The sequence below is a fragment of the Pelophylax lessonae genome (assembly GCF_965119305.1).
Source record: "Pelophylax lessonae genome assembly, chromosome: 12".
Lineage (NCBI taxonomy): Eukaryota > Metazoa > Chordata > Amphibia > Anura > Ranidae > Pelophylax > Pelophylax lessonae.
Window position 1 is genome coordinate 179,494,976 of NC_138779.1, and position 25,588 is coordinate 179,520,563.

At 46.7% G+C, this 25,588-nt stretch overlaps 1 protein-coding gene across 2 annotated transcripts in view; it reads right to left on the reverse strand.

Annotated features, from left to right (window-relative positions):
• Positions 1-577: 577 nt before the first annotated feature.
• RIC8A (RIC8 guanine nucleotide exchange factor A) overlaps positions 578-25,588 on the reverse strand; it is a 133,686-nt gene continuing 108,675 nt past the window's right edge. The window contains exons 6-10 of one of the 2 annotated variants that reach the window (XM_082273222.1): positions 17,061-17,156; positions 16,766-16,910; positions 11,228-11,372; positions 9,612-9,731; positions 578-1,445 (exon numbers count right to left, since the gene is read on the reverse strand). In XM_082273222.1, coding sequence (XP_082129348.1) covers positions 1,322-1,445; positions 9,612-9,731; positions 11,228-11,372; positions 16,766-16,910; positions 17,061-17,156 — 630 coding nt within the window. In that variant the 3' untranslated portion in view covers positions 578-1,321. The remainder of the gene's footprint in view (positions 1,446-9,611; positions 9,732-11,227; positions 11,373-16,765; positions 16,911-17,060; positions 17,157-25,588) is intronic. The other variant, XM_082273223.1, reaches the window with a different exon arrangement.

The following is a 25,588-nucleotide window of genomic DNA, read 5'->3' on the forward strand; positions in this document are numbered from 1 at the left end:
TTGTCACACTCTGAATAGTGACGGCAGGTGCATGGAGATAATCCCTGGCCCGATGTCACAAGGGGGAGAAGAGGCAGATGCTGAACATGTTAAATGTTACACCTTAAATATGGCTGTAACATGTTGGGAAACATGTTGGGAAAGGTGAACTTATCCTTTAAAGAGGAGGCTTCATGAGAGAGGAAGGTAAGCATTATCTTGAGGGGGGGTGCTGGAGGCTTACTGCAAGATTATTTACTTTCTTGTGCCTAAAGGGTGCAGTTTTGAAGCTGAACAATGAGAAAAATAAAAGTGTTGAAGGGTTAAACTACTCATTCATGTTTAGCTGGACTAAGTAAGGCAGCTTTACTTACCTGCACCTCCACACTGTTAGAGTGTTCTCTGCAGCCATTTCTTCCCCACAATCCAGTGATCAGATGTCTCTGACATCATCAAGTATGATGCAGGGAGCATAGCACTGCATTGGATGTAAATGACACCAAGGAACAGTCCATTGCCTGACCATAGAGGAGTGGAGGATCAGGTAAGTAAAAGTGGTGCTTTTACCTTTCCCCTAGACAGACAAGCATTTACTCCTTGCAGTGAGTCTATGCCCACACTGCAAGGATTAAATGCTTGTTTTTGTCTAGGGGGCAAGTAAAAGCAGTTTAATTTCTGATTCATATAGGTATTTGCATGCTTTGTCTACCCATTTACTCATCTGTAGCTGTAAATGATACTGGAGGGCAAGTTTGTGGGCACAGTAGTAAAGATTGGAAACACAACTGCTTTCAAAAGATTGAAAATAATGCCTTTCTACTATGTCATTCATCAGAAAGTGCTGCGGTTGCGGTATAAAAATCTGTACTGCAGCCATTTGACAACCAAAACGTTCAACTTGCACAGCGAGCAGATAAACCCTACGGGGAACATTCACCCCATCCTTTGGAGGCAGTGTACAAAGGAAGCAGTGTGTGCTGTAACAGTGCCCTCCAGTGGTTAGAGTGTGCTTTATGCTTGCTTCCTTGGACTTCTGCAGATTATAAAACCACCTTCAATCCAAAAAGAGACACCCCAAGGAGAGCACCTAGGACTCCAAGTCTGGGCCTTGCAGCAGCTGGAGTTTCACATCTTGTCCTAAGCAGCTGAAGTCTCTAGAAGGAACGTGTTACACTACAAGTGTCCCAGTGACCATCCTACAGCAGAGGACTCAGAGATACATCTACAGTAAGCTAGGTTTAATATCCCTTGTGGTTTATGGTGTCTGAATAACTGTTGTTGCTCCGACGTGACCTCTGCTTGGCTCGGATTCAGGACTGTGCTCCCCTCCAGCTTAGGTAGTTTAGTCCGAGTCGGTCTCCAGGTCAGACGACTCCTGTTGCTGTAGCATCCTCTGAGCAGACTCATCTAGAGGTTCCAGCCTCCCATCAGACGTTACTCCCATTGGTTGGATGATCTGTTCCCTACTCCAGAAAACAAACAAAACAGTTTTGATTAACCACTTGACCTCCTTCATGACCAGACCAATAGAGGAGAATGGGTGGCCTGATTAGGTCCGCCTGAAAAAACGGACAGGCGGACCTGATCAGTCAGATCAGGGTTTCTCAACTCCGGTCCTCAGGGCACACTAACAGGCCAGGTTTACAAGAAAACTAAAGTACATCACAGGTGACATAATTTTCTGCTTGGTGTTTGCAGTATTCTAGTCTGCATCTCCCTAAGGTAATACTTAAAATCTGGCCTGTTAGTGTGCCCTGAGGACCGGAGTTGAAAAACACTGAGTCAGATCGTGTCAAAGAGGCCTAAGAGTGAAAGAAAAGCAGGGGCGTAACTACAGGGGTTGCAGAGGTTGCAATTGCAACCGGGCCCCATGCTCCAGGGGGCCTTTGTGGCTCCCCTGTACACCTGGATAGGAGGGGTAGCGTGGGCAGCATGTAGAGAAATCACTGTCCTCCTTTTTCCTCCTGTAGCTGCAGGAGGAAAATGGAGGAGGTTGGTTCCTCTGTATGCTGCCCCCGCCACTCCTCCTATCCAGCTGTCTCTGGGCCCCTGTGTGCTTCCCTACCCCCCCCCCCCCCCCCCACTGAGCTCCCTCCCCTCTCCTGCCAGCTGCTGCAGGGGATGTGTCACAATAGAGAACCAGGACGGGGTCGGCAAATATGTAATTTACCAGCGCCTTCCTTTTCTGAATGGACAGTCATAGTCAGTGACATTGTAAAAAATAAAATAAAATGATAAAAAATAATACAATTAAAATACCAAAAAATAAAAACTACTGAGACCAGTGGGTGAATTTCCCGGATTGCAAAGGTCACACTTGCGACCGGGCCCTGGCATTCCACCACCATGGGGAGGCCCCAAGATGGCAGGAAGGGGGCCCACTGCAGAACTTGTGAAAGGGTCCCACTGCGGGACCGTAATAAAGGGCCCCGCAATGAAAGTAAAGGGCCCCAGGATCAGTGGGAAGAGCCCCAGGCTTGAAGGGAAGGGCCCCGGCCAGGGGTCCGGGAGGACCTTTGTGGTTTCTTGCACCGGGGCCCTGAAGGTTCTAGTTACGCCTCTGAAGAAAAGGTTAACTATTCTTAAAAATATTTCCTCCCTCCTCCTCCTAGCTATCTTCTGTATTAAAAGGATCAGTATACTTACCTTTTTTTAATATGGTCTGGTTGCGTAATCGTGCAGCTCCGCCTCCCCTGTGTCAGTGAGAAAAGGGAGCGGAGATAATGGCTGGGATCTAGAAGCCAATGGGTGATGTCACAGCCATTGTCGAGTACTCCCTTACACAGAGGAGCCGGAGCTGCAGGATCATGTGACCAGATTAAAAAAAGGTAAGTACACAGATCTTTTTCATACAGGGTATGCAGAATAGGTAGGAGGAGAGGAAAGGAAATGGTTTTAAGAATAGTGCGAGTTAGGTTTTACTACCTTTTTAAAGCGATATTAAGCCCAAAAATTTTGTATATTGAAGCTTACAAATCATTAGGTGGCTATTTTTTCTATAGGCTTTTTTGTTTTACCCTGGTGATCTGGCCAGTAATACACCTCCTGCATTAGAGTGCCTCCACTCTGGCGGCAGGAGCAAGAGAGCAACTTTTGGACAGCAGCATTGTTAATCCTGGGGGGGGGAGGGGAGTTTTAGATGTACTAGCAGATTTATATACACTAACAAATTAAAGCCAAACTCCAATAAAAACTTTAAAAGCAGTTATTGCAACAGTTTTTCCTTTAGGATAAAGGTTTTACATAAATAAAAGCTTACCATTGTAAAACACCATTGTCAGTGGTAAATGGTTTGTCTCAACCCTGTAACTGCTACATGAACAGGAGAGCTTGTTCTTCCAAAAACAAACTTGCTGGCAGGATCACCAGGTGGAAAGAAAGCTTAAAGAAGAAAACTAGTGCAGCCATCACAACTAAGAATTAGTAGGCTGCAATAAAAATGAGATTTTTGACTTATTGTAAAATCCATTTCTCTGATGTTCATTGACGGACACAGCTCTTGATCTTCATGACCATTTGTTATACTGCCCCCTACAGAAGTAGGACTCTTGGCAGAAAAAGAATCTGGCTAAGCCTATTGGCAGTCCGAGAGGGTATACTCCCTTTCTCTGCTATAGTTACTCAGTTTTGCTACAAACAGTGTCAGAAGAATTACAACTCCAAAGAGGGGTGGGTACTGTGTCCGTCAATGAACATCAGAGATATGGATTTTATGGTAAGTCAAAAATCCCATATACTCTTTCATTGACGGACACAGCTCCTGATCTTCATGACCAATAGGATGTCTCAAAACAGTGTTAAACAGGAGGGGTGGGAACAGCAAAAAAATCCCCAAGGCTAAACAGTAGCCAACCAGGCAACAGGAGCTCAACCAAAAACAACTAGGACCGACATGAAAAATACAATACACCCTCCTCAAAGAGGACCAGGTCCCCCCTAAACAGCAGCCTGCAAAACCTTGTGGCCAAAAGAAGCATCCGCAGATGCCAAAACATCCACTTTATAGAACTTTGTGAAAGTGTGCACCAACGACCAGATGGCCGCCTTGCAAACTTGCGTCACCGATGCCTAATGACGGTAGGCCCAGGAGGCACGAAGTGCTCGACTAGAGTGTGCATTGACAGGGAAAGGAGGAACTTGGCCCCTGATAGAATAGACCTGAATAACCGTCTGTCTGATCCATCTGTAAATGGTCGCAGAGGAAGAGGACAACCCTTTCCTAGACCCATCCGTGACCACAAATAGGTAGTCTGACTTCCTAAAAAACTCCATAGCTGCCAGGTACACCCTTATTGCCAAGACCACATCCAAGGCATGCAAGGCAATTTCCTTTGGATGTTTTGGCCTGGGACACAGGGAAGGCAACACAATGTCTTCATTCAAATGAAAACCAGAGACAACCTTTGGGAGGAATGACGGACAGGGACAAAGAACCGCCTTATCTCTGTGAATCACCAAGTAAGGTGAACGACAGGATAACGCCCCCAGTTCCGACACTCTGCACACAGAGGTGATAGCCACAAAAGAAGGCCACCTTCTGAGACAGGTAAACAAGGGAATCTCTGAAAGATTCTCAAAGGGAGGCTTCTGCAGGACCAAAAGCACCAAATTGAGGTCCCAAGGTGGCAACGGAGAGCACAATGAAGGAACCAAATGCCGGACCCCTTGAAGAAAGGCACGCACACCTGACTGTGTGGCCAAGGGTCATTGGAAGAAGACCGCCAAAGCCAACAACTGGCCCTTGATGGTACTCAAGCCCAATTTCTGTTCGACCCCCCTGTTGAAGGAAGGTCAGAACACGAGCCACCGAGAAGGAGCGAGGATTAATCTCATGAGACTCACACCATGCAATGTACGTCTTCCACGTACGATGGTAGATCTTCCTAGAAGTACATTTCCTAGTTTTTAACAGCGTTAGAATCACAGACTCAGATCCTCATCTCTAACCTCTATCAATCAGCACCTGGTGTTCAAACAGCCAAGCTGTCAAAGCCAGTGACTGTAAAGCAGGATGGAAGATTGGTCCTTGGGACAGCAGATCCTCCCTGAGAGAAAGCTTACAAGGAAAGTCGGTGACCAGCCGCACTAGATCGGTGTACCAAGCCCGGCAAAGCCAGTCCAGACCCACTAAGATGACCCAAATCCCTTCTGCCTCGATCCTGCATAAAAGTCTTGGCAGAAGCTTGAGAGGAAGGAAGGCGTAAATCAGACAATACTGACCCCACGGGGCACCTGGGTGTCTGCGGCACCCGCCAGAGGAACAAACCCCTGCACCTTTCTGTTGAGCCGAGATGCCAACAGATCAACCTTGGGGATGCCCCACCGGAGACACGACTGATAAACAGCCCCTGATGAAGGGACCACTCCCCTTGGTCCAACACCTGACGACTGAGGTAATCCGCCTGCCAGTTTTCACCCCAGGAATGTTACGGGAGATAGGGCTGGAATGGGCCGTTCTGCCCACCTTAGAATGCCGGCTACCTCCAGGAAACTTTTTGTGCCTCCTGGGTGATTAACATAAGCCACGGCCATGGCATTGTCCGATTGAATGTGGACTGGACATCCCTGAAGACGATCTGTCCAATGGTCCAGGCACAGTCTGATTGCGCGGAGTTCCAAGACATTGATCGGTTGTCTGGACTCTTATGGGGACCTCGTATGGAACTGTGCAAACAGAACCGCCTTTTAGGTAGACACCATCAGGCCAAGCACCCGCATGCAAGTCCGGAGGGAATTACCATCTGCTGGACATCAGGAGACAAATTGCAGCTTGCAATTTCTGGAGTTTGTCCAGAGGAAGGAGCACTCTGGCTAAGGCCGAGTCCAGAGTCAGACCCAGATAGTACAGCTTTGTGGATGGAATCAGAGCAGACTTCTACAAATTCAGAATCCACCCGAACTCTCTCAGAATTCGTATGGTGATTTCCAGGTTTTCCACCAGAGCAGTAGGTGACTCCGCTCGCAGAAGGAGGTCATCCAAGTAGCCCAGTACTGCAATCCCCTGTTGGCGTAGCAATGCTAACACCGGGGCTAACACTTTTGTGAAGACCCGAGGAGCATAGGCGAGACCAAAGGGTAACACCACAAACTGATAATGCTCCTCAGTCCCATGGCAAAGCGGAGGAAGCGCCAGTGACCAGCACATATTGGAATGTGACGGTAAGCATCCTTGATGTCGATAGTGGCAGGAAAATCCCCCTGATATGCAGGGATGCCACCACCTTGCGAATGGACTCCATCCTGAACTTCTGCACCCGCACAAAGAAGTTCAGCGCCTTGAGGTCCAGGATTGGACGCACCTTGCCTTCCTTCCTGGGAACAGGTTTGAGTAAAAATCCTGAAAATGTTTCAAACCAGGACAATCACCCCTTGATTGATCACCCCAGGTCTTGTAGCTGGACTGAATGACTTTGTGGACCCACTTGTCTTGTACAAGGAAGTCCACAGGTCCAGAAAACCAGCAAAGACACCCCCCACCCCGATGTGGGTGAGGGCGCACCTTCATGCTGAACAAGCCTTTTTTCCATGAGTCTGGAGAAGTCCGCTCTCGGCTTGCTAGACCAGGCTCGTTTGGATCCTCCGGAGGAGGCCCTGAAAGGCTTTGAGCCCTTGTCAGTGTACCCCGAGGCAGGAAAAAAACATATTAGCCGAGAAGGGAGGGCCCACGTCTACGACGAGGTTCCTTGCCCTTAGTAGCCTGAAAAAGAAAAAAGTACTCTTTCCCCCTGTGAGACCTTCAATAATGTCATTCAGAGTAGCCCCAAACAGGCGATCCCCTTGAAAGGGGAGATCAGTCAAGGCTTTATTAGAAGTCTGGTCCACAGACCTGAAGGACCACTGCCTAAACAGAGCCGATCCACTAGGGTACCGGCATCCAAAGAGGCATCACAGATAAACTGCAGCCCCTGGACAAGCTGGTCCACCAGCTCAGCAAAGGCAGGGGGGAGCGGTTCTCCCTCCAGGTCACAGCGTAAAAGCTTTGCCCACTCGGTCAGTTTGCGACACCAGGGCAAAGGTGCCTCAGAGCCGAACCAGCCAGAGTGTACCATATTGTGGGCCACACCCTCAGTCTTCCTGTCGGCCGGATCCTTAAAGGCCAGGGACTCTTCAACCGGAATCATTGCTGCCTTGTTCAATCTGGAAACCGGAGGATCCACCACCGTTGAAACAGTCCACTTCTTAATAAGGGACTACTCATAGGGGTAACGCCTAGTAAATCGCTTAGGGACCCCAGGGGGACGATTTGGTCGTCCCCACAATTTAGAAACAATTCTGTCAAAATAGGCGGGGAAAGAAAACACCTTTGCCGCTCTAGATGGCTTGTGAGTGCCAATGGGAACCTTTGCCTCCCGTCACAGCTGCGTCCTCCATCTTCAAGGTCTCATGCACAGATACAATCAGTGCTTCCACCATCACCTTTTCGTGCACGGTTGCAGATGTGGACCCAGGTCCATGGCAGCTGATTAAGATTCAGGATCTGATGAGACAGATGAGGCAGGGGAAGGCGGGGGGCGCTTTTTGCTAGCCAGTCACCCTATAGCCATCTCCACCCGGGACACAAAGGACACCAGGACCGCCGTCAGTGCATCGATGGATGGTTGGGACCCGGAGGGCCCCGCAGCCTCAGAGAAGGGATCAGGTGGGGAGAGGTGTTCCAAAGACTCCATGAGACACCAAGGGGACCCTACAAAAATTGTAAAACACTGCAAAGGGACAACCCCCACCGCACTGGCAGCACTACCCAGTCACCAGGCACAAGCACCAAGCGATCCTCAGCAGAGAGGGAGAGAACCCCACCAGACTCACCACCCAGCAGAAACAGGCACCTGCAGCCACCAGGATAATCTGAACTCCACGTGCGGCGATCAGGAAGTGAAAAGATCCAGGAGTCAGCACCAGGGGGTAGGAGAGGGGCTCCAACCGCCGAAAACGCCACCCACAGGGCTCCACTGTCACGGCCGCCACTATTTTCACTGACAAACCATTGCAAAATGGCCGCCGTGCATAGAAACAGACATGCTACACCAACATGGTGCCCCACAAGGCTCCCAGGGACCCAGGAGGTCCCTAGACCTCAAGGACAGGCCCAGGCAGGATGGGAGACCCTGGCAGGAGCCCCCACCAGGTACAACCCCCCCCACACAGCCGATTGTCTGGTTGCTGTTGGTGTGGCCCATCGCCAGCATAGTGCCCTGCCCCACCACAGGAGGTGGACCAGACCACCCACACAGCCCCAACATAATTGGAGTGGGGGGGGGGGGGTAGGATGGGGGGCCAGATGAAGGGGGTGCCTGACGGGAAGGAGGGGAGCCTAGGGGGTCTCACCATCCCAAGGAAGGGCCCACATCCACCCCAAAACCCTCCAGGGGGAGAGGGGGGGACAGCTACTCAACATACCAGGAACCAGAAAGGCACCGCTCCAGACAGAACCTCCTCTCCTTTCGAAATGGGGAGGGGGGGGCTGTCAGCCAGGCGGAACGCTGTGACTCGGGCCGAGACCTGGTCGTATGAGACCTAGTGAGGGGTTTAACTCGCAGGCCAGCCCCCATCCGGTGGGGTTATGTCGCGGCCGACCTAGCGAGGTGCTGAGGTCTGCAAACACTCGCTGCCAGACTGGGGTGACCACTTGAGCTAGATTATATAGCCGTCGCTCAGTCCGGCAGTTTCCTGCAGATCTCACAGGAAAAAACCAGGAGAAAAATTTTGAAAAAGAAAAAAAAATTGCCAGGACCAGAGATCCCAGCAAGGAACTAGGTCCTGACTCCTGACTAGGCAGAAAAAACTATAGCAGAGAAAAGCGAGTATCCCCCTGGCACCGCCCATAGGCGTAGCCAGATTCTTTCTGCCTAGTGTCCTACTCCTGTAGGGGGGGGGGGGGGGGGGGGAGTATAACCAATGGTCATGGGTCATTAGGAGCTGTGTCGGTCAATGAACGAAAGAGAAATGCAGGTTTGCCTTTAGGTTTAATACTGCTTTAAAGAAGAAGTAAACTCCTCAAAAAAATTTATTTTTTTCTTCCCTGCAAAGCAAATGCATTAAGTGCTAGTATGCATCGCATACTAGCACATTATGTGACACTTACCTCCAACGAAGCCCGCGTTGTCCCTGCTACTGGCGGCATCCACGTTCACCCGTCTTCTTCCGGGTCTGCGGACTCCGTCAGTATTACTGGCCGGAGCCGCGTGACGTCACTCCTGTGCATGCGCGCAGGAGCCGCCAGTGATGGAACAGGGCTCTGAAGAAACGGCACGGGCGGCCGTTTCTTCAGAGCGCATGCGCCAATGACGTCATCGGCTGCATGCACTGTAAATATCTCCTAAACGGTGCAAGTTTAGGAGATATTTATAGCACCTATAGGTAAGCCTTAATATATCCATGTCAACTGAAGAGTTGAAGGACCAAAGCTGCTACCTTATCTAGGGCTCCGTTCTGCCCTAAAGAGACCCTGTCACCACTGTTTATTTTCTAATTCAGGGTTCTCCAGACTACGGACCACTACAAGATTTGTAGTAGATATCTGGCCAGCAAATAGGGTCACTTTTTAGCTCTATAGAACAGAGAACATCCATCTAGTGGCTTCTTTGTATACTACCATAAATAACTGGAGTTTGAAAAAATATAAAGCAACTGACCTCGATAACTTGTCAAACATGCTGACCAGTTTCATGGCCTCATACTCCTTCTGCTCCTCCGTCATGCCATCCATGGGATTGGGCTGTTTCTCCTCCACACGTCCTGTCACCGGATTAATGCTGTACAAATTCAATAAATAACAAAGATTTGTTTTACACGCTTTATTTCTGGTTTAGCATGATAGATTATTGTATATACATGGAGATTGCTCATTACGTTGTACTTCCTGTATGGGACTCAGGCAGACTGGGACTCATTTAATAATGAAATAAGAAATGCCTGTATAGCCACTGAACAGACTCCGACTGGGAAAATTGTGACTGGAGAATGAAAATTTGCATCTGGTTGCAGAAAACCAGTTCTTATTTCAAAAGAAGTATGGCCAAAATGTTTTTGGCCATATGTCTACTATGGATCACAGGAGTGCAGACCCGTTTTTAGCCGGTCCAGGCTTGGGAAAGATCCTGACCATATGGTCAGGATCCACTCAGATGCCTGAACTGGCACCTGGCTCAGCCTCTCAGCGATCAGCCGAGAGCCTGAGCCAGCCCCTCCTGCCTCCTCCACAGCCCAGCACTCCACAGTGAGCACTGGAGGGGAGAGTTACGGCTCTCTGCTCAGAGCGGAGGGAGACAACTGAGTGATCAGTGGTGTTTGATCACTCAGTTCTCATTGCAGAGCTATCAAGGGACAGATGCAGCATTACAGAGTTACATAGTTAGTGAGGTTGAAAAAAGACATCACATCAGTCCATCCAGTTCAACCTATGATGTGTGTGTTTGCTGTTAACCGTACATTGTATACCCCTGTATGTTGTGGTCTTTAAGGTGCCCATCTAATAGTTTTTTGAAACTATCAATGCTCCCTGCTGATACGACTGCTTGCAGAAGAGAATTCCACATCCTTACCGCTCTTACAGTGAAGAACCACCTGCGTATTTTAAGGTTAAACAGCCTTTCCTCTAGTTTTAGTGAGTGGCCACGTGTCTTATTGTATTTCCTTTCTCTGAATAGGTTTTTCCATATGCTAGGGTCGCCAGTACAGTATTTGTACATTGATATCATATCCCCCCTCAATCGTCTCTTCTCCAGAGAGAATAGGTCCAGTGCTTGTAGTCTTTCCTCATAGCTGATGTCCTCCATTCCCCTAATTATTTTTGTTGCCCTTCTCTGGACTCTCTCCAGTTCCAGCACATCCTTCCTGAGGACCGGTGCCAAGAACTGGACAGCATACTCCAGATGTGGCCGGACCAGAGTCTTGTAGAGTGGGAGAATAATCTCTTTATTTCTGGAGTTAATCCCCTTTTTTATACATGCTAGTATTCTGTTGGCTTTGCTTGCAGCGGCTTGGCATTGCATGCCACTGCCAAGCCTGTTGTCTACCACTACCCCCAGGTCCTTTTCCATCCTAGACTCACCCACAGGTTCCCCCCCTAATGAGTAGCTTGCTTTCTGGTTTCTGGCACCCAAGTGCATTACGTTACATTTTTCAACATTAAACCATAAAGCATTGGGTCGATGCTGCATCCACTTAGGTGAGTATACATGTTTTTTTCTTTTTCAAATCTCAAACTTCTCTTTTAAACAATTTTAGAATTATGGGATACTACACTTACTTAGCTTTAGCTTCTCTGTACTCTTCTGTATCTGTGTCTTCATCTTCAGAGTATCGACCTTCTCCACGTCCACCTGCCAGCAGCCCCCTGGCAGCAAGCAAGCCAGCAGCATTCCCATATCCCGTGTATTTCACAAATCTAGACACTGGGTGCAAAGAGAGGAATATCAGTCACAAATGAAAAAGCCAATTTGCCATACAATTGCAAGGTAAACGTTTACGATGAGGTGATGAAATGTGCACCTATTGCTCATAGCAGTCGGTTTCCAATTGTAATTTTGCCATTGGGGAGAATATGAAAAGGAAGAATGGACCTGCCTGCTATGGGCAGCACAGACTGACTCACAGGTTACAAAAGGGCCCTGCAGGAGTATCTGTATGTGTAAAGGTATACATTTGCAGAGTTGTTTGTACAGTGTCCATATGCCAAGTTCAAATGCTTACTCTGAAACTTAGACTTTTGGCATTCCTCCACCATCATCCTACAATGCCAGGAACTATTGAAAGGATCCATAGCACTGGTATATAAGGGATTGAGGGATGCCTATCATTTAAAAAGTTAGCATCTGCATAGTCAGTCTGATGAACTCCAGAGAACTCTGGATGGCTTGCCAGTAAAGAAGGTAGAACGTTGGAACTTTATGGTTAATGTTTATCCAATATCCAAGTGTTTTTTTTTTTACTACAGGTTAGTAATGGTCCACACAGTAAATGGCAAACTTTAATGAGAACGAATATTAGGTACACTTTAACCACTTGCACACTGGGCACTTATACCCCTCTTCCTAACAGGCCAATTTTCAGCTTTCAGTGCTCTCCCAATCTGAATGGCAATGACTCAGTCATGCAACGCTGTACCCATATGAAATTTGTGTCCTTTTTCACACAAATAAAGCTTTGTTTTAGTGGTATTTAACCTCTTTACCACTAGCCACTGTGCTGCTACTGCGGCACAGTGGCTCGTTATCGTCTAGCGACGTAGACCTACGTCGCTAGACTCCTCCCCCTGTAGGCGGCGCTCACGCGCCGCCGGAGGCACGCTCCCGCTGTTTTCATTCACAGCGGGAGTCGGGCCAGGGGAGGAGCGGCGGCGATCGCGGCTGCTCTGCCCCGATCGTCGGGGAATCCAGTTTGGAGATCCGCCCGCCTGTGTAAACAGAGCGGGCGGATGTCCTAAGTGACAGGCAGTGACAGATTGCAGGGTTCAGCATAGCTGAACATCCGATCTGTCCGTGGCTCACTCAGTCACCTCCCCCCACACACGTTAGTAAGCACCAGGCATACATTAACCCCTCCCTCTCCAATAAAATGAACCCCTTCCCTGCCAGTGTCATTTTTACAGTAACAGTGCATATATATAGCACTGATTACTGCAGTAATGTCACTGGTACCCCCAAAAAAGTGTCAAAAATGTCAGTCAAGGGTCCGATCTGTCCGCCGCAATGTCGCAGTCCCGCAAAAAAAAAAAAAAAAAAAAAAAAAAAAAAAAATCGCAGATCGCCGCCATTACTCGTTAAAAAAAAAAAAAAACACCAAAAATGACAGAAATCTTTCCCTTAGTTAGTAAACGCAATAACTTTTGCGCAAACCAATCAAAATACGCTTATTGCGATTTTTTTTTACCAAACATAGGTAGCAGAAAACAAATTGGCCAAAAATTTAAAAAAAAATTGTTTTTTACATCTTTTTTGGGGGGAATTTCATATAAAAAAAATGTTAAAAATATTGTTATTTTTTCAAAATAAACGCTCTTTTTTTGTTTATAGCGCAAAAAGTAAAAATCGCACAGGTGATCAAACACCACCAAAAGAAAGCTCTGTTTGTGGGAAAAAAAGGACGTAAATTTCGTTTGGGTACCGCGTCGCACGACCGCGCAATTGTCAGTTAAAGTTGCACAGCGCCGAATCGCAAAAAGTGGCCCAGACGTAAGACAGCAAAATGCTCCGGTGGTAAAGTGGTTAATCACCACTGGGTTTTTTATTTTTTTGCGCTATAAATAAAAATAAAGCATTTTTTTTCCGTTTCGGTTATAAACTTTAGCAAATTTGAAATTTTTCTTCATAAATTTTGGCCAAAAAGTTATACTACCACATTTCTTTGGTAAAGATAACCCAAATCAGTGTATTTTATTTGGTCTTTGGGAAGGTTATAGAGTCTACAAGCTATGGTGCCAATCATTAAAAATTGATCACACCTAATGTACCGATGGCCTATCTTAAGACACTAAAGCCAGGACAGTACCGCCCAAAGACCCCCAAAATCCCCTTGTTTTGGAAAGTAGACATTTTGCCCATGTTCACATTGGTCCAATTTGACATGCTATTTGACATGTCAAATCTGAGCCAATTGCTAACAATGGCACCGTCCGAATCAGTGAGACGTCGACTTTTTAGCGCCGCACTGATTCCCTAAAGTAGTTTCTGCACTACTTTTGGTGATTTCGGAGGACGATTTCATTAGACATCTGTGCAGGAACCCATACAGATGTTTGTGAAATCACCCTCGAAGTCAGACTGAAAATGCCAGTTTCAGCTTAAATCAGGGTGTACCTTGCGGCAACCGAGTCGTTTAGGAAATCAGCCTGTTTGTCTTTACGGATGGACCTTGCAAGGGGTTGGTTACATCTCCCGTGACCATTTCCAGATGGACAAGACAGACGGTGGTGCAGGCCTATTCCATCAAGGGTTGGGTTCCTCTGTTCCCTGTTAAGGGGCTCTTTACGTGGGCACTTAGAGCCTCTTGGGCTTTCCGCCATCAGGTGTCAGTGATACAGGTTTGCAAGGCCGCCACCTGGTCGTCTGTGCACACTTTCACAAAATGTTTTAAAGTGGATGTACTAGAATTTGCAAATGCTGCTTTTGACTGAAAGGTTTTGCAGGCCGCTGTTTAAGAAGACCTGGTCCTCCTTGAGTGTGTATTGTTTTCAGGTGAGCTTCAGTTGTTCCTGGTTGAGCTCCATGTTACCTGGTTAGCTAGGTTAAGCCTTTTGGGAATTGTGTTATGCTGTGTTTTTTCCCACCCCTCATGTTTAACACTGCTTTGGGACGTCACAATGGTTAAGAAGATTCTGAAGCTGTGTCCGTCAATAAACGAAAGAGAAAACTAAATTTTTGTCCTACTGTAAAACCCTTTTCTCTGATGTTCATGGACAGACACAGCACACACCCCTCTATTGAGTTGGGGTATTTTTCTTCTGACACTGCTTGCAACACAACTGAATACCTATAGCAGAGTGTGGGAGTATATCCCATGGGACTGCCCTATAGGCATGGTAAAGTTTTTTCCTGCCTGTCCTACTCCTGTAGGGGGCAGCATAACCCAATGGTTAAGACGATTCTGGAGCTGTGTCCGTCAATGATCATCATCATAGAAAAGGATTTTACGGTAAGACAAAAAGCCCAATTTTTTTTTACAAAGTTGTCAATTTATAAGATATTTCTAACATATAGCATGTACATAGCAAACATTACACCCCAAAATACATTCTGCTACTCCTTCTGAGTATGGCTATACCACATGTGCAAGACTTTTACACAGCCTGGCCACATACAGACGCCCAACATGCAGGGAGCACTGTCCGGTGTTCTAGGGACATAAATTACACATCTAATTTCCTGACTACCTATTACACTTTTGTGAGGCACTGTAAGGCACTGATAACAATAGTCTCTATATTGAAAATGAGGAGGTTACCTAAAAGTTAAAAAAAATTCTCGTCCGGCAGAAAAAAAAAAAAAATACAGAAGTGATGGTAAGGTATTTCATTGTATTTTTGGACAAAATTGTACTGACTAAAAGAAAATTGTACGGAGAAAGTTTTTGTGTTAGTCCCTTCGGATAATTTTGGATGAACTGTCGCGATCAGCTCTGGAAAGGGGTGTACCAATGATCAGATTAACGTACGCTTGCTTCGAAAGCGATAATTTATTGTACAGTTTTCTGATCGTATGTACTAGGCCAGGGATTCCCAAACTACGGCCCTGCAGCTTTTGCAGAACTACACATCCCATGAGGCATTGTAAAACTCTGACATTCACATACATGACTAGGCATGATGGGAATTGTAGTTCCTGAACAACTGGAGGGCCATAGTTTGGGTATACCTGTACTAGGCTTTAGCTGAGCTGAGACTTATCAGGAGCAACTCTCTTGCACACAGCCTCAGGCAAAGTGAAAGGACAGCTGAGCCTGTATTCAGGAAACTGTTCAACCTCAGCTTTCTTTATTTACATCTGCTGAACATATGATCAGCTCTCTAAACACAGGCTCAGCTGTCATTTTAGGCCCCTTTCAGACGGAGCAATCTCCGTCAAGCAGATTAGCCTGCTCAGCAGGGAATCTGTCCACTGATCCCTGCTGAGCAGGCGGATAACAGGTCCGTGTCCGCTATGCAGAGCAGACACAGACCACTCTTCTCTATGGGGCTGTTGGATGAAAACAGATCGCCTATCCGTTTCCATCCAACTGTCACCTGATCCGCTAGGTGGATGGGGAACGGATCCCCATCCGTCTGTTTTGGGTGGTCCAGATGCCGGTGGGTGTATCCACTACTCCATAGAGTGCTATGGATGGTCCAATCAGGTCCACCTGAAAAACTGACAGGTGACCCCATCAGTTTGTCAATGTGAAAGGGGCCTTACTTTGCCTGAGGCGGTGAATAGGAAAACTTCTCCCAATCACAGCTTCAGCAAATGTAAATGAGCTGAGAGTGTGATGGGGAGCTGCTCTTCTGCACATCTTCAGGCAAAGTAAAAGGACAGTCAAGTTTGGGTGCAGGAGACCTGCTCTGGATCATAGCCTCAGCTATCTTGTGTACATTTGCTGAAGTTGTGATCAGGAACTGCGCTCTGAATACATGCTTAGCTAAGATTAGAATTTGTCATGGGCTGTGTGCAGGAAAGATATTTCCAACCACAATCTCAGCTCCTTGTTTACATTTGATGAGGCTGTGTTTTGGAGCAGTTTTCCTGCATACAGCCTCAGCTGTCAACTACATCTGATGTAGTGGCTGTGGATGGAGCAGCAGAAAGCAGCCGGAAAGAGAAGAACTCAGAAATGTCAAATTCTGCAAATTTTTTTCCCAGCTTGTGCATCTACAATACAGTAAAAAAAAAAAATTATTGTCTGGGGAGGAGAGCACTATAAAAAAGGAACGATTAAAGTACAATTAAATTCATAAAAAAATATATAGTGTTCTTTTCTGGTGACAATCACTTGCAGGTTTCACTTTAACACCCATCACCAGCTTACTAAAATCCCTGCCATAAACATTACCACTACCCAGGCCACTGCAGTTCTTTTTTCTTCTGCCATAATTTCCACTTTAAAAAGGGACAGGTGCCGATACCATCATGTGTACGGATCAAAGCTAGTTTGGGTCTTGATCCAGAATAATACATTTGGCATCAAAGGTGCCCACCAGAGGAAGAAGAAAGATCTGCAGGGGCAATGTAGTGGCAATGCTGATGGCAAGCATATAAGTAAGCTTCCTGCTCAGCTGAAAATGACATTGATTTTTGGCTTTTGATAGATCACTTACCATTTTCCTTACAAAGGACAAAAAGGAATTCAGCAGCACAGTGCTTTACATCCGTGTCTACGTGTGTCATCAGACGGACCAACTTGTTGCGTAGCGTGTTCCCCACTTCTGGACGGTTCTTTACATCCCTCAGTGGAGGTAAAACCTGGAGGAAGAAAGATTTATACTGTATATAAAATAGTGGAGAACAGCATTAGTTTTCAAGCAATTACACGCATTGCCCAGGTTATATAAAAATTTAGAAGCACTTTAATCAATACTGACTAAACTAGAAGCCTGAAACTTAATTGCTTACCTTTGCGCGGAGGAACTTCCGTGTCTCACGATGGACCCGTGAACTTTCAGTCAGGAGATTCAAGACTGGAGTCAGAGTCTCGCGTAATTTATGACCCTACAGCAAAATAAATTGATATGTAAGGACATAATAATATTTAACTATCCATATTTAAGAACATATTCATAGGCTTAGTCCACCTGTAAGACCACGTTTCATGTTACAGCTATATTTAGAGTGCAACTTGAAAGATGGCGCCATTCCCAACGCTCTATTCCCAAATACCCCCTCCCAACTTTCCTAAATCCCAGAGTGCTTCTCCCTGCAGTTCTGGCTTGAATTCAGGCAGACTTCTGCCCAGCTGTGTCATCCATTCATAGACTACAAATCCCATCTGCCACCATGGCAGAAAGACTGACACACATTAATGGAACATACGTGCTTTGATATGACCACACTTCAGTCCATTGTTTATTTCCTCTAGCCCCATAACGTCAATGCAAAAATTTAATAAATGCAATTTGTTTTCCTAATTGTGGGTGGATTTATTACATTTTTGCAACAAGCTGGTCTATGCCTTTATTATTCAATCATTGAAGCAAGAACATACATAAAGACTATGTATTTCCTTTAAGTACATATGTAAAACAGGCATTATATACAAAATCTGGTTTACCACAGTCACAAAAGACCAAAGGTAATGCGAATAATAAACCATTTTCCTAAGAGAGGCAACCCTGAACCTGTAAGAAGTATGTTCATCCACGTTCTTACAATGATCCAAATGGTTGCGTGCTGATTAGTTTCATATTTTAGACGGGTAGATTTTAGTGTGCATAAACTACTTGTGGACCCTTGGGTTTATAAAAAACTGCAAAGACCGTAGGCGAACTTCATTCAGCCAACAATTGCACACCCCCTTCCCAGCCCACTCTTGTAAGTGTGGGATGCCAGTTTGACAGCAGAATTCCTGCTCGGTTTTGTGGGAATCCCCATAGTGGATCCTAGGTAAATGAACAGCAAGGTCTGTTTATTATATACCGGCCCAACACCCCTTGTCAAAATGTAGCATTATAGTTACATACATAATAGATCAGGTTAAAAAAAAAAAAAAAAAAAAAAAAAAAAAAAAAAAAGACACAGCTCCATCGTGTTCAACCTTTCTGTGAGTGTTAGGCCTCCTTCACATGGACAATTACCCGCATACACAGGATTCCAGCGGCAAGAATCAGTGGATTCTTGCACCCGGAATGGGAGATACATGTTAACACCGGCAGCTGCATCTGACCGCATCCAGGCTTGGACATGCGCCTCAAACCGCAGATAACCCTGTGGTGTGTGGCTACATGAGAACAGGGACAGCAACTGTCAGCCTGTCATTACTTTGTACAGTCTGAGCAGCCACCACTATTCACATGCATCGGATCTTCTGATTCTTGCCGCTGGAACCTGATGTATGCAGATAAATGCCCATGTCGAGGAGACCTGAAGTAAATACAAAAATAAAGGATTTAAGAAAATAAATTACTCTTACCGTAAACCTGACTTCCATGGCGCCTAAGCAAAAGTAATGTCATGATCCTTCTGGTGAGATCCTGGGAAGGAGGAGGATAGCAAATCTCATGGGAAGATGACCCTGCACTGTGATGGCGCTTCCTCTCCCAAGATTTAAGATACTCATTGCTTCCAGGATATCGCCAGGATCTTGAAATCACCCTCCAGCGCAGAATCCAAATGTAAGGCAATTATGTTTTCTGACCATTCTCCACAACTGCAGTGGCATTTTGACAAGGGTGGGTCAGTACGCAACAAGCACACCTCACAATTTTGTGCAAGGTCCACTTTTAGGAGAGCAAAAGCGCTTACATTCATCATTCATACATACAATGTAGCAATACTGTTATGATGGATTTTGATGTAGCTTTGAAAATGCAGGTCAAAGGCTTTCCTAACTCAAAGCTAGTTGTTTTTGTTTTTTACCACCTATTAACCTTAAACCTATTTCCCTCCTTCTGCCCTCAAACTTTTCATTACCCATATGCAGCCTTTTTCCTTTAGGTTCATTTTTGCAAGCCTACTTAAAGCGGTGTTCTGGCCTCCCCCTCCAGAAATTAAAAGTCAGCAGCTACACATACTGAAGTTGCTGACTTTTAATATTAGGACAATTACCGGTCCTGAAATCCAGCAATGTCGGCACCACAGCCGATGTTTCCAATGCCGCCGCTATTGACGGTAAGGGAACCTGGCAGTGAAGCCTTGCCTGGAAGCAGAGGGAGGAGAGGAGGAAGAGGCCGAACTTCTTTTATTTATTTTTTTATTATAAAAAAAAAAAATGGATTTTTGTAAGAACTTACCGTAAAATCCTTTACGTCATCGACAGACGCAGCTCCATTTTCATTACTAATAGGGTTATGCTCCTCCCATCAGGAATAGGCACTAGGCAGGCAAAAGGCTTAACCACACCTATGGGGGCTGTCCCTGCAGGCATAACCCCTCACACTCTGCTATCAATCAGTTTAGTTGCAAGCAGTGTTTAGAAGACAAAAAAACCCATACACTCAGAAGTAGAGGGGCGGGTGCTGCGTCTGTCGATGAACTTCAGAGAAAAGGATTTTACGGTAAGTTCTTACAAAAATCTAGTTTTCTCTATCGTTCATCAACAGACGCAGCTCCATCTTCATTACTAGTAGGTATGTCCCAAAGCAGTATAATTATGAGGGGTGGGAAGACAACGCAAAAAAACAACGTAAGTCCCCCAAAGGCTAAACTTAGCCAATCAAGTATCAAGGAGCTCAACCCGGAACAACCGGAGCTCTCCCAGAACAAAATTACACCCTCAGAGAAACTAAAGAAAGAGTTCTATTTCAAACTGCAGCCTGCAAAAGCTTGCGGCCAAAAAAAGCATCTGTGGAAGCCAACTCGTCTACTTTGCAGAATTTTGTAAAAGTATGCACAGACGACCAAGTTACCGCCTTGCACACTTGCAGCACCGACGCTCGATGGCGAAAAGCCCAAAAAGGCACTCCGCTCTCTCGTAGAATGCGCCTTCACAGGGAAAGGAGGAACCTGACCCTTCAGTGAATAAGCCTGTACCACAGTCTGCCTGATCCATCTGGAAATAGTCGCAGCAGACGCAGCCAATCCCTTACAAGGTCCATCAGAAAGGACAAAAAGAGCATCTGACTTTAGAAAAGATTTGGTTGCCTCCAAGTAAACCCCGATTGCCCGAACCACATCCAAAGAATGCAAAGCATATTTCTTAGGATGCATGGGCTTAGGACAGAGTGAAGGCAACACAATGTCTTCATTCAAATGAAAATCAGAAACCACCTTATGGAGAACAAAGACAACAAAGGCAGAGAAATCTCCTGAAGTTTTTCAAAAGAAGGCCTTTGAAGAACTGATAACACCAGATTGCATGGAGCCAGTGGAGATCATCTTGGAGGAGCCATATGGCGCACTCCCTGGACGAAAGTACAAATCAATGCATGCGTAGCTAATGGGCCTTGAAAATATATAGCCAAAGCCGAGACTTAGCCTTTGATTGTGCCCAAAGCCAACCGCTGTTCAACTCCTTTCTGCATAAAGGCCAACATCCTAGCTATAGAAAAAAAAGCGAGGATGCACCTTCAGTGATTCACACCATGAGATGTAGGACTTCCACGTACGATGATAAATCTTCCTGGAAGTCGACTTTCTAGTCTTCAAGAGTGTAGGAATCACAGAGTCAGAAAACTGCCATGCCGTTAAAGCCAGCGACTGTAAAGCAGGCTGGACGATCGGGCCTTGAGACATCAGATCTTCCCTGAGAGGAATTCTCCAAGGAGTATCAGCGACCAGCCTTATTAGGTCCGCGTACCAAGACCGGGGGGAGACCAGTCCTGAGTCACCAGAATGACCGGAATGCTTTCCAACTCTATCCTGCGTAGAAGCTGCGGCAGAAGTTTAAATGGGGAAAATGCATAAATCAGGTGATACCGACCCCAAGGAGCCACCAGTGCGTCTGTGGCGTCGGAGGTCCAGAGGATCTCGAGACCTGACTACGAACCTTTGAACCTTCTTGTAGAGGCGAGAAGCAAAGAGATCGACCTTGGGAGTCCCCACACTGAACACACAGGAGATGAACACCTCCGGGTGTAGGGACCACTCCCCTTGATCCAACACAGAGGGCTGGAACAAAGCTTTCTGCCCAGGCCACCTCCTTGGCTGCCAAGACACTCTTGGGGTGCCCCCCTGGTGATTGATGTAACCCACAGCCGTGGCATTGTCTGATTGAATCCGAACCGGAAAATCTTGCAGACGAGTCATCCAATGACGCAGACATAGCTTTAATGCTCTGAGCTCCAAAAACTTATCGGAAGTCTTGACTGTTCCATCGTCCGGGTTCCCTTGGCACAGAACTTCCCCAGCACCCCGCCCCAACCCGAAAGGCTGGCGTCCGTGGTTACTACTGTCCAAAACAATGGAAGGAAGGACTTGGCAGGGCACAGAGCTGTAGACTGAATCCAGCACAACAGAGCAGACATTGTGTTGAGGCTCAACCGAATCATAGAATCCAAGGACTTTGGGTCCTTGTTCCACTTGACCAGAATCTCCCTTTGCAACGGTCTTGTGTAGAACAGAGCAAAAGGGAACCACCCCGAAGGGCGAGACCATCAGACCCAAGGCCTGCATGCAAACTCGCATAGAGGACAGATTGTTGTCCAGCAACAACCGAATCGCCCCCTGCAACTTTTGTAGCTTGTCCGGGGGGAGAAAAAACCTTTGCCGAGGCTGAATCCAGAGTCAAGCTCAGATACTCCAGTCTCAGGACAGGAGTCAGCCTGCATTTCATGAGATTGATGTTCCAACCAAACTCTTGTAGATTCCTGACAGTGATCTCCAAATCCCCCAACAAGGCTGAGTGAGAGTCCGCTCTCAACAGGAAATCATCCAGGTACCTTAGTACCGCAATCCCCCGCTCGTGTAACAATGCCAATACCGGAGCTAGAACCTTGGTAAACACTCTAGGTGCAGAGGCGAGACTACTACTGTACGGATGGAATCCATCCAAAACCTCTGTACTCGCCCGAAGCGATTCAGAGCCTTGAGATCCAGAATGGGACACACCTTGCCCTCCTGTCTGGGCACTGAATAGGTTTGAATAAAACCATAGAAATTGTTCCTGAGATGTAACCGGTACAATCACTCCTTGCGACAGCAAATCCTCTACCGCCCCACGCAGGTCCCATAACCGGACTGGGGATAATTGTAGATTGGACAGGAAGAACCTGTCCAACGGACGAGACCGGCATTCGATCTTGTACCCTGATCAGATCAGTTTGTGAACCCACTTGTCCTGAATCAAGGAAGTCCAGGGTCCCTGAAAGAAACAAAGACGTCCCCCCACCCCAGAACTGGGTGAGGGTGCCCCTTCACGCAGCTGACCCGGAAGCACGAAAAAAACGTCCATGAACATTAAAAGGAAGGCCCCTACCTAGGACGTGGCGCCTTACTTTTTGAAGATTGGGGCAGATTAGTGCTCTCACCCCCTGTGATACCTTTGATCAACGTGTCCAGAGAGGATCCAAACAGCCTCTCCCCTGTAAACGGATGAGCAGCCACAGCCTTTTTTGAGGCCTGGTCAGCCGACCAGCATTTCAGCCATACCAAGCGCCTAATCGCAATCCCCACTGCTGACGTCCTGGCCACTAACGGAGCTGAATCCAGGGACGTATCACACATGAATACCAGAGCTTGAGCCAACTGGTCTAGTAGTTCTAGCACCACAAGGGGGAGCCGTGCAGTTTCCAAGTTACTTTTAAGTAACTTTACCCATTCAGCAGCAGTCTGCACTACCAGAACATTAACAAAGCTAGTCTTTAACCTGTGACCTGCCACCAAGTGTAAATAGCGGAACGATTCCACCCCTCTATCCACGGGATCCAGAAAAGTTGGCGATTTTTCCACCGGTACCAGAATCGCCTTATTTAACCTGGTCACCGGAGAATCTACTTTTGGTGGAACAGTTCACCTATTGGACACCGCCTCCGTAAAGGGGTAAACGGCGTGCAAAACGCTTAGGCACCACCAACATGTGCTTAATGCACTTCCATTGTTCATCTACAATGGAGTGAAAAAATTCTGGGCATGGAAACACTTGCCCCTTCCCCGGAAGGTCCTGCAATCGCTCCCAGGGGGTCTGCAGGTGACATTTTTATCCTGGGACTCCAAGTTATGTAATAACATTTTTTAGGGTACTGTCCCTTTAAGACCCCAAAAAATGCAGTCCCACCGCTAATACTGCAGGCTTTCAATCCCTGATAATTATATAATAACAGAGCAGATGAAAAAAACCTCAGGAAGACCCAGGAAAAAAAAAAGTTACCAGACCACAAGAAGCTGCCAGCACGATCAATGTATGATACTGACAGAACAGGAAGAGGAAGAAAAAACTCTGCCCCAATCTGTAAAACGCCATGTCGTAAACCTGTCCAGCCCATGGACCTCAAAAACATGGCCGCTCATACATTCTCAGAGGGGAATTGTATAAAAATGGCTGCCCATGCAATCTTAATGGGAACATAGAAATCATTACCCACAGCAAAATGGCGGCCCCCACGGCACACCATGGGGGAACACAGAGGGGGAATACCAGACTAGTCCTCCGAGGTACCAGGGAACAGAGGGAGCCCCTAAGGTCTGACCATTCCAGGGAGGGGCCCACGACCACCTCGAGACCGTCAGGGGTTTTGGGGGCAACATTTACTCACCAAACCACGGTACCATGTGGGCGCCACTCCGAGACAGATCACCTCCCACAAGGGATGGGGGTGCTGTCAGCCAAGGGCAAGCTGCGACTCAGGGCATTCCAGGTAGTGTGCGTCCCAGCGAGACTGTCCACTCGCAAGCTCGTCCCCATCCATCGGGTCACTGTCGTGGTGAGGCCTAGTTCTGGGCTATAACCTGCTCACGCTCAATGGCCTGTCTGGGAGACCTTAAGGATCTAGATTATCCAGTAAGAAAAACCACAGCCGGCTATTGCTTGTAGTTCCTCTGGATCTTGGTCCTTAGGAACTAACTAATGAAAAAATAAAAAATAAATCAAAAACTTTTCCTGTTACAGTTAAGACCAAAGTCCCAGCAGGGCTAGGTCCTATTGCTAATACTAGGCAGAACAAACTGATTAATGATAGCAGAGTGTCAGGGGTTATGCCTGCAGGGACAGCCCCCATAGGTGTGGTTAAGCTTTTTGTCTGCCTAGTGCCTATTCCTGATGGGAGGAGCATAACCCTGCTAGTAATGAATATGGAGCTGCGTCTGTTCGATGAGCGATAGAGAAAAATGTTTTTGAAACATCACAAACTGACACTTCATGTCTTCACATAGCACCTTGGGTGCTTTGTGCTGCAGTACGGTGATATGCCAACCAACATATATAATGTGGTCCCGTGACCCAGTGGTGCGCCTCCATCCCTACATACATACATACATACAGTATATCCATCAAAGCATTTAATTGGCCCTGGAACTTTGTAGGAGGTGCAGCACAAACAACCAATAATTACATAGTAAACATGATTACCAGTTTGAAAATCAATACATATTCCATTACAAAGAAAAAATAAACAACAAATAAAGACATTGTATACCGTATATACTCGAGTATAAGCCGAATTTTTCAGCACGTTTTTTATGCTGAAAAAGCCCCCCTCGGCTAATACTCGAGTGAGGGTCCCACTTACCTGTTCTCCGGTGCAGTGCCAGGCGGCGCTATTTTTAAAAGTAAGGCACCTCATCGAAAAGGTAGTGAAGACTCCTCAGGAGATGCAGTGCTGCGGGCAGGATACAGGAGATTCTCCTGTACCATGCCCGCAGCCCTGCATCTCCTGTACCATCTCCTGATCCATGCCCACAGCCCTGCATCTCCTGTACCATGCCCGCAGCCCCTGTTTTGGGTCTTGTGGTGGTCCAGTAGCTGCTGCATTTCCCACCCTAGGCTTATACTCGAGTCAATAAGTTCTCCCAGTTTTTGTGGTAAAATTAGGTGCCTCGGGTTATATTCGAGTTGGCTTATACACGAGTATATACGGTACATACTTGTTGGTAATCCAGTTGTTTTTTTTAGGTAACACAATTTGTATTTATTCTTTATTAAATTTGTGATCATTTATTGATTGGTTAATTTATTTATTTTTCTTTGTAATGGGATTTGTATTGATTATCAAATTGGTAATCATGTTTACTATGTAAATAATGGTTGTTTGTGCTGCACCTTCCAGAGCCAATTAAATGCTTTGATGGCGATATGCCTTCCAGTAAACTGCACCACACTACATTGCACATCCCACCAGCATTGTGGAGATTTCCCTTCACTTCCTGTCCCATAGCCAAACAGGAAGTGTGTACTGCTGAATGAAGGTCAAAGGAATTTGCGGACCTACGTTTGATGTGCATTTCAAACGCACAGGAAACACAGCAAAACAAGGACCATGGCCCTGATAAAGATGTGATGGTGTGATCCAAGTCTAGAGGAGTTTATCTACACCCCCCAGCATACTGAATTCCAT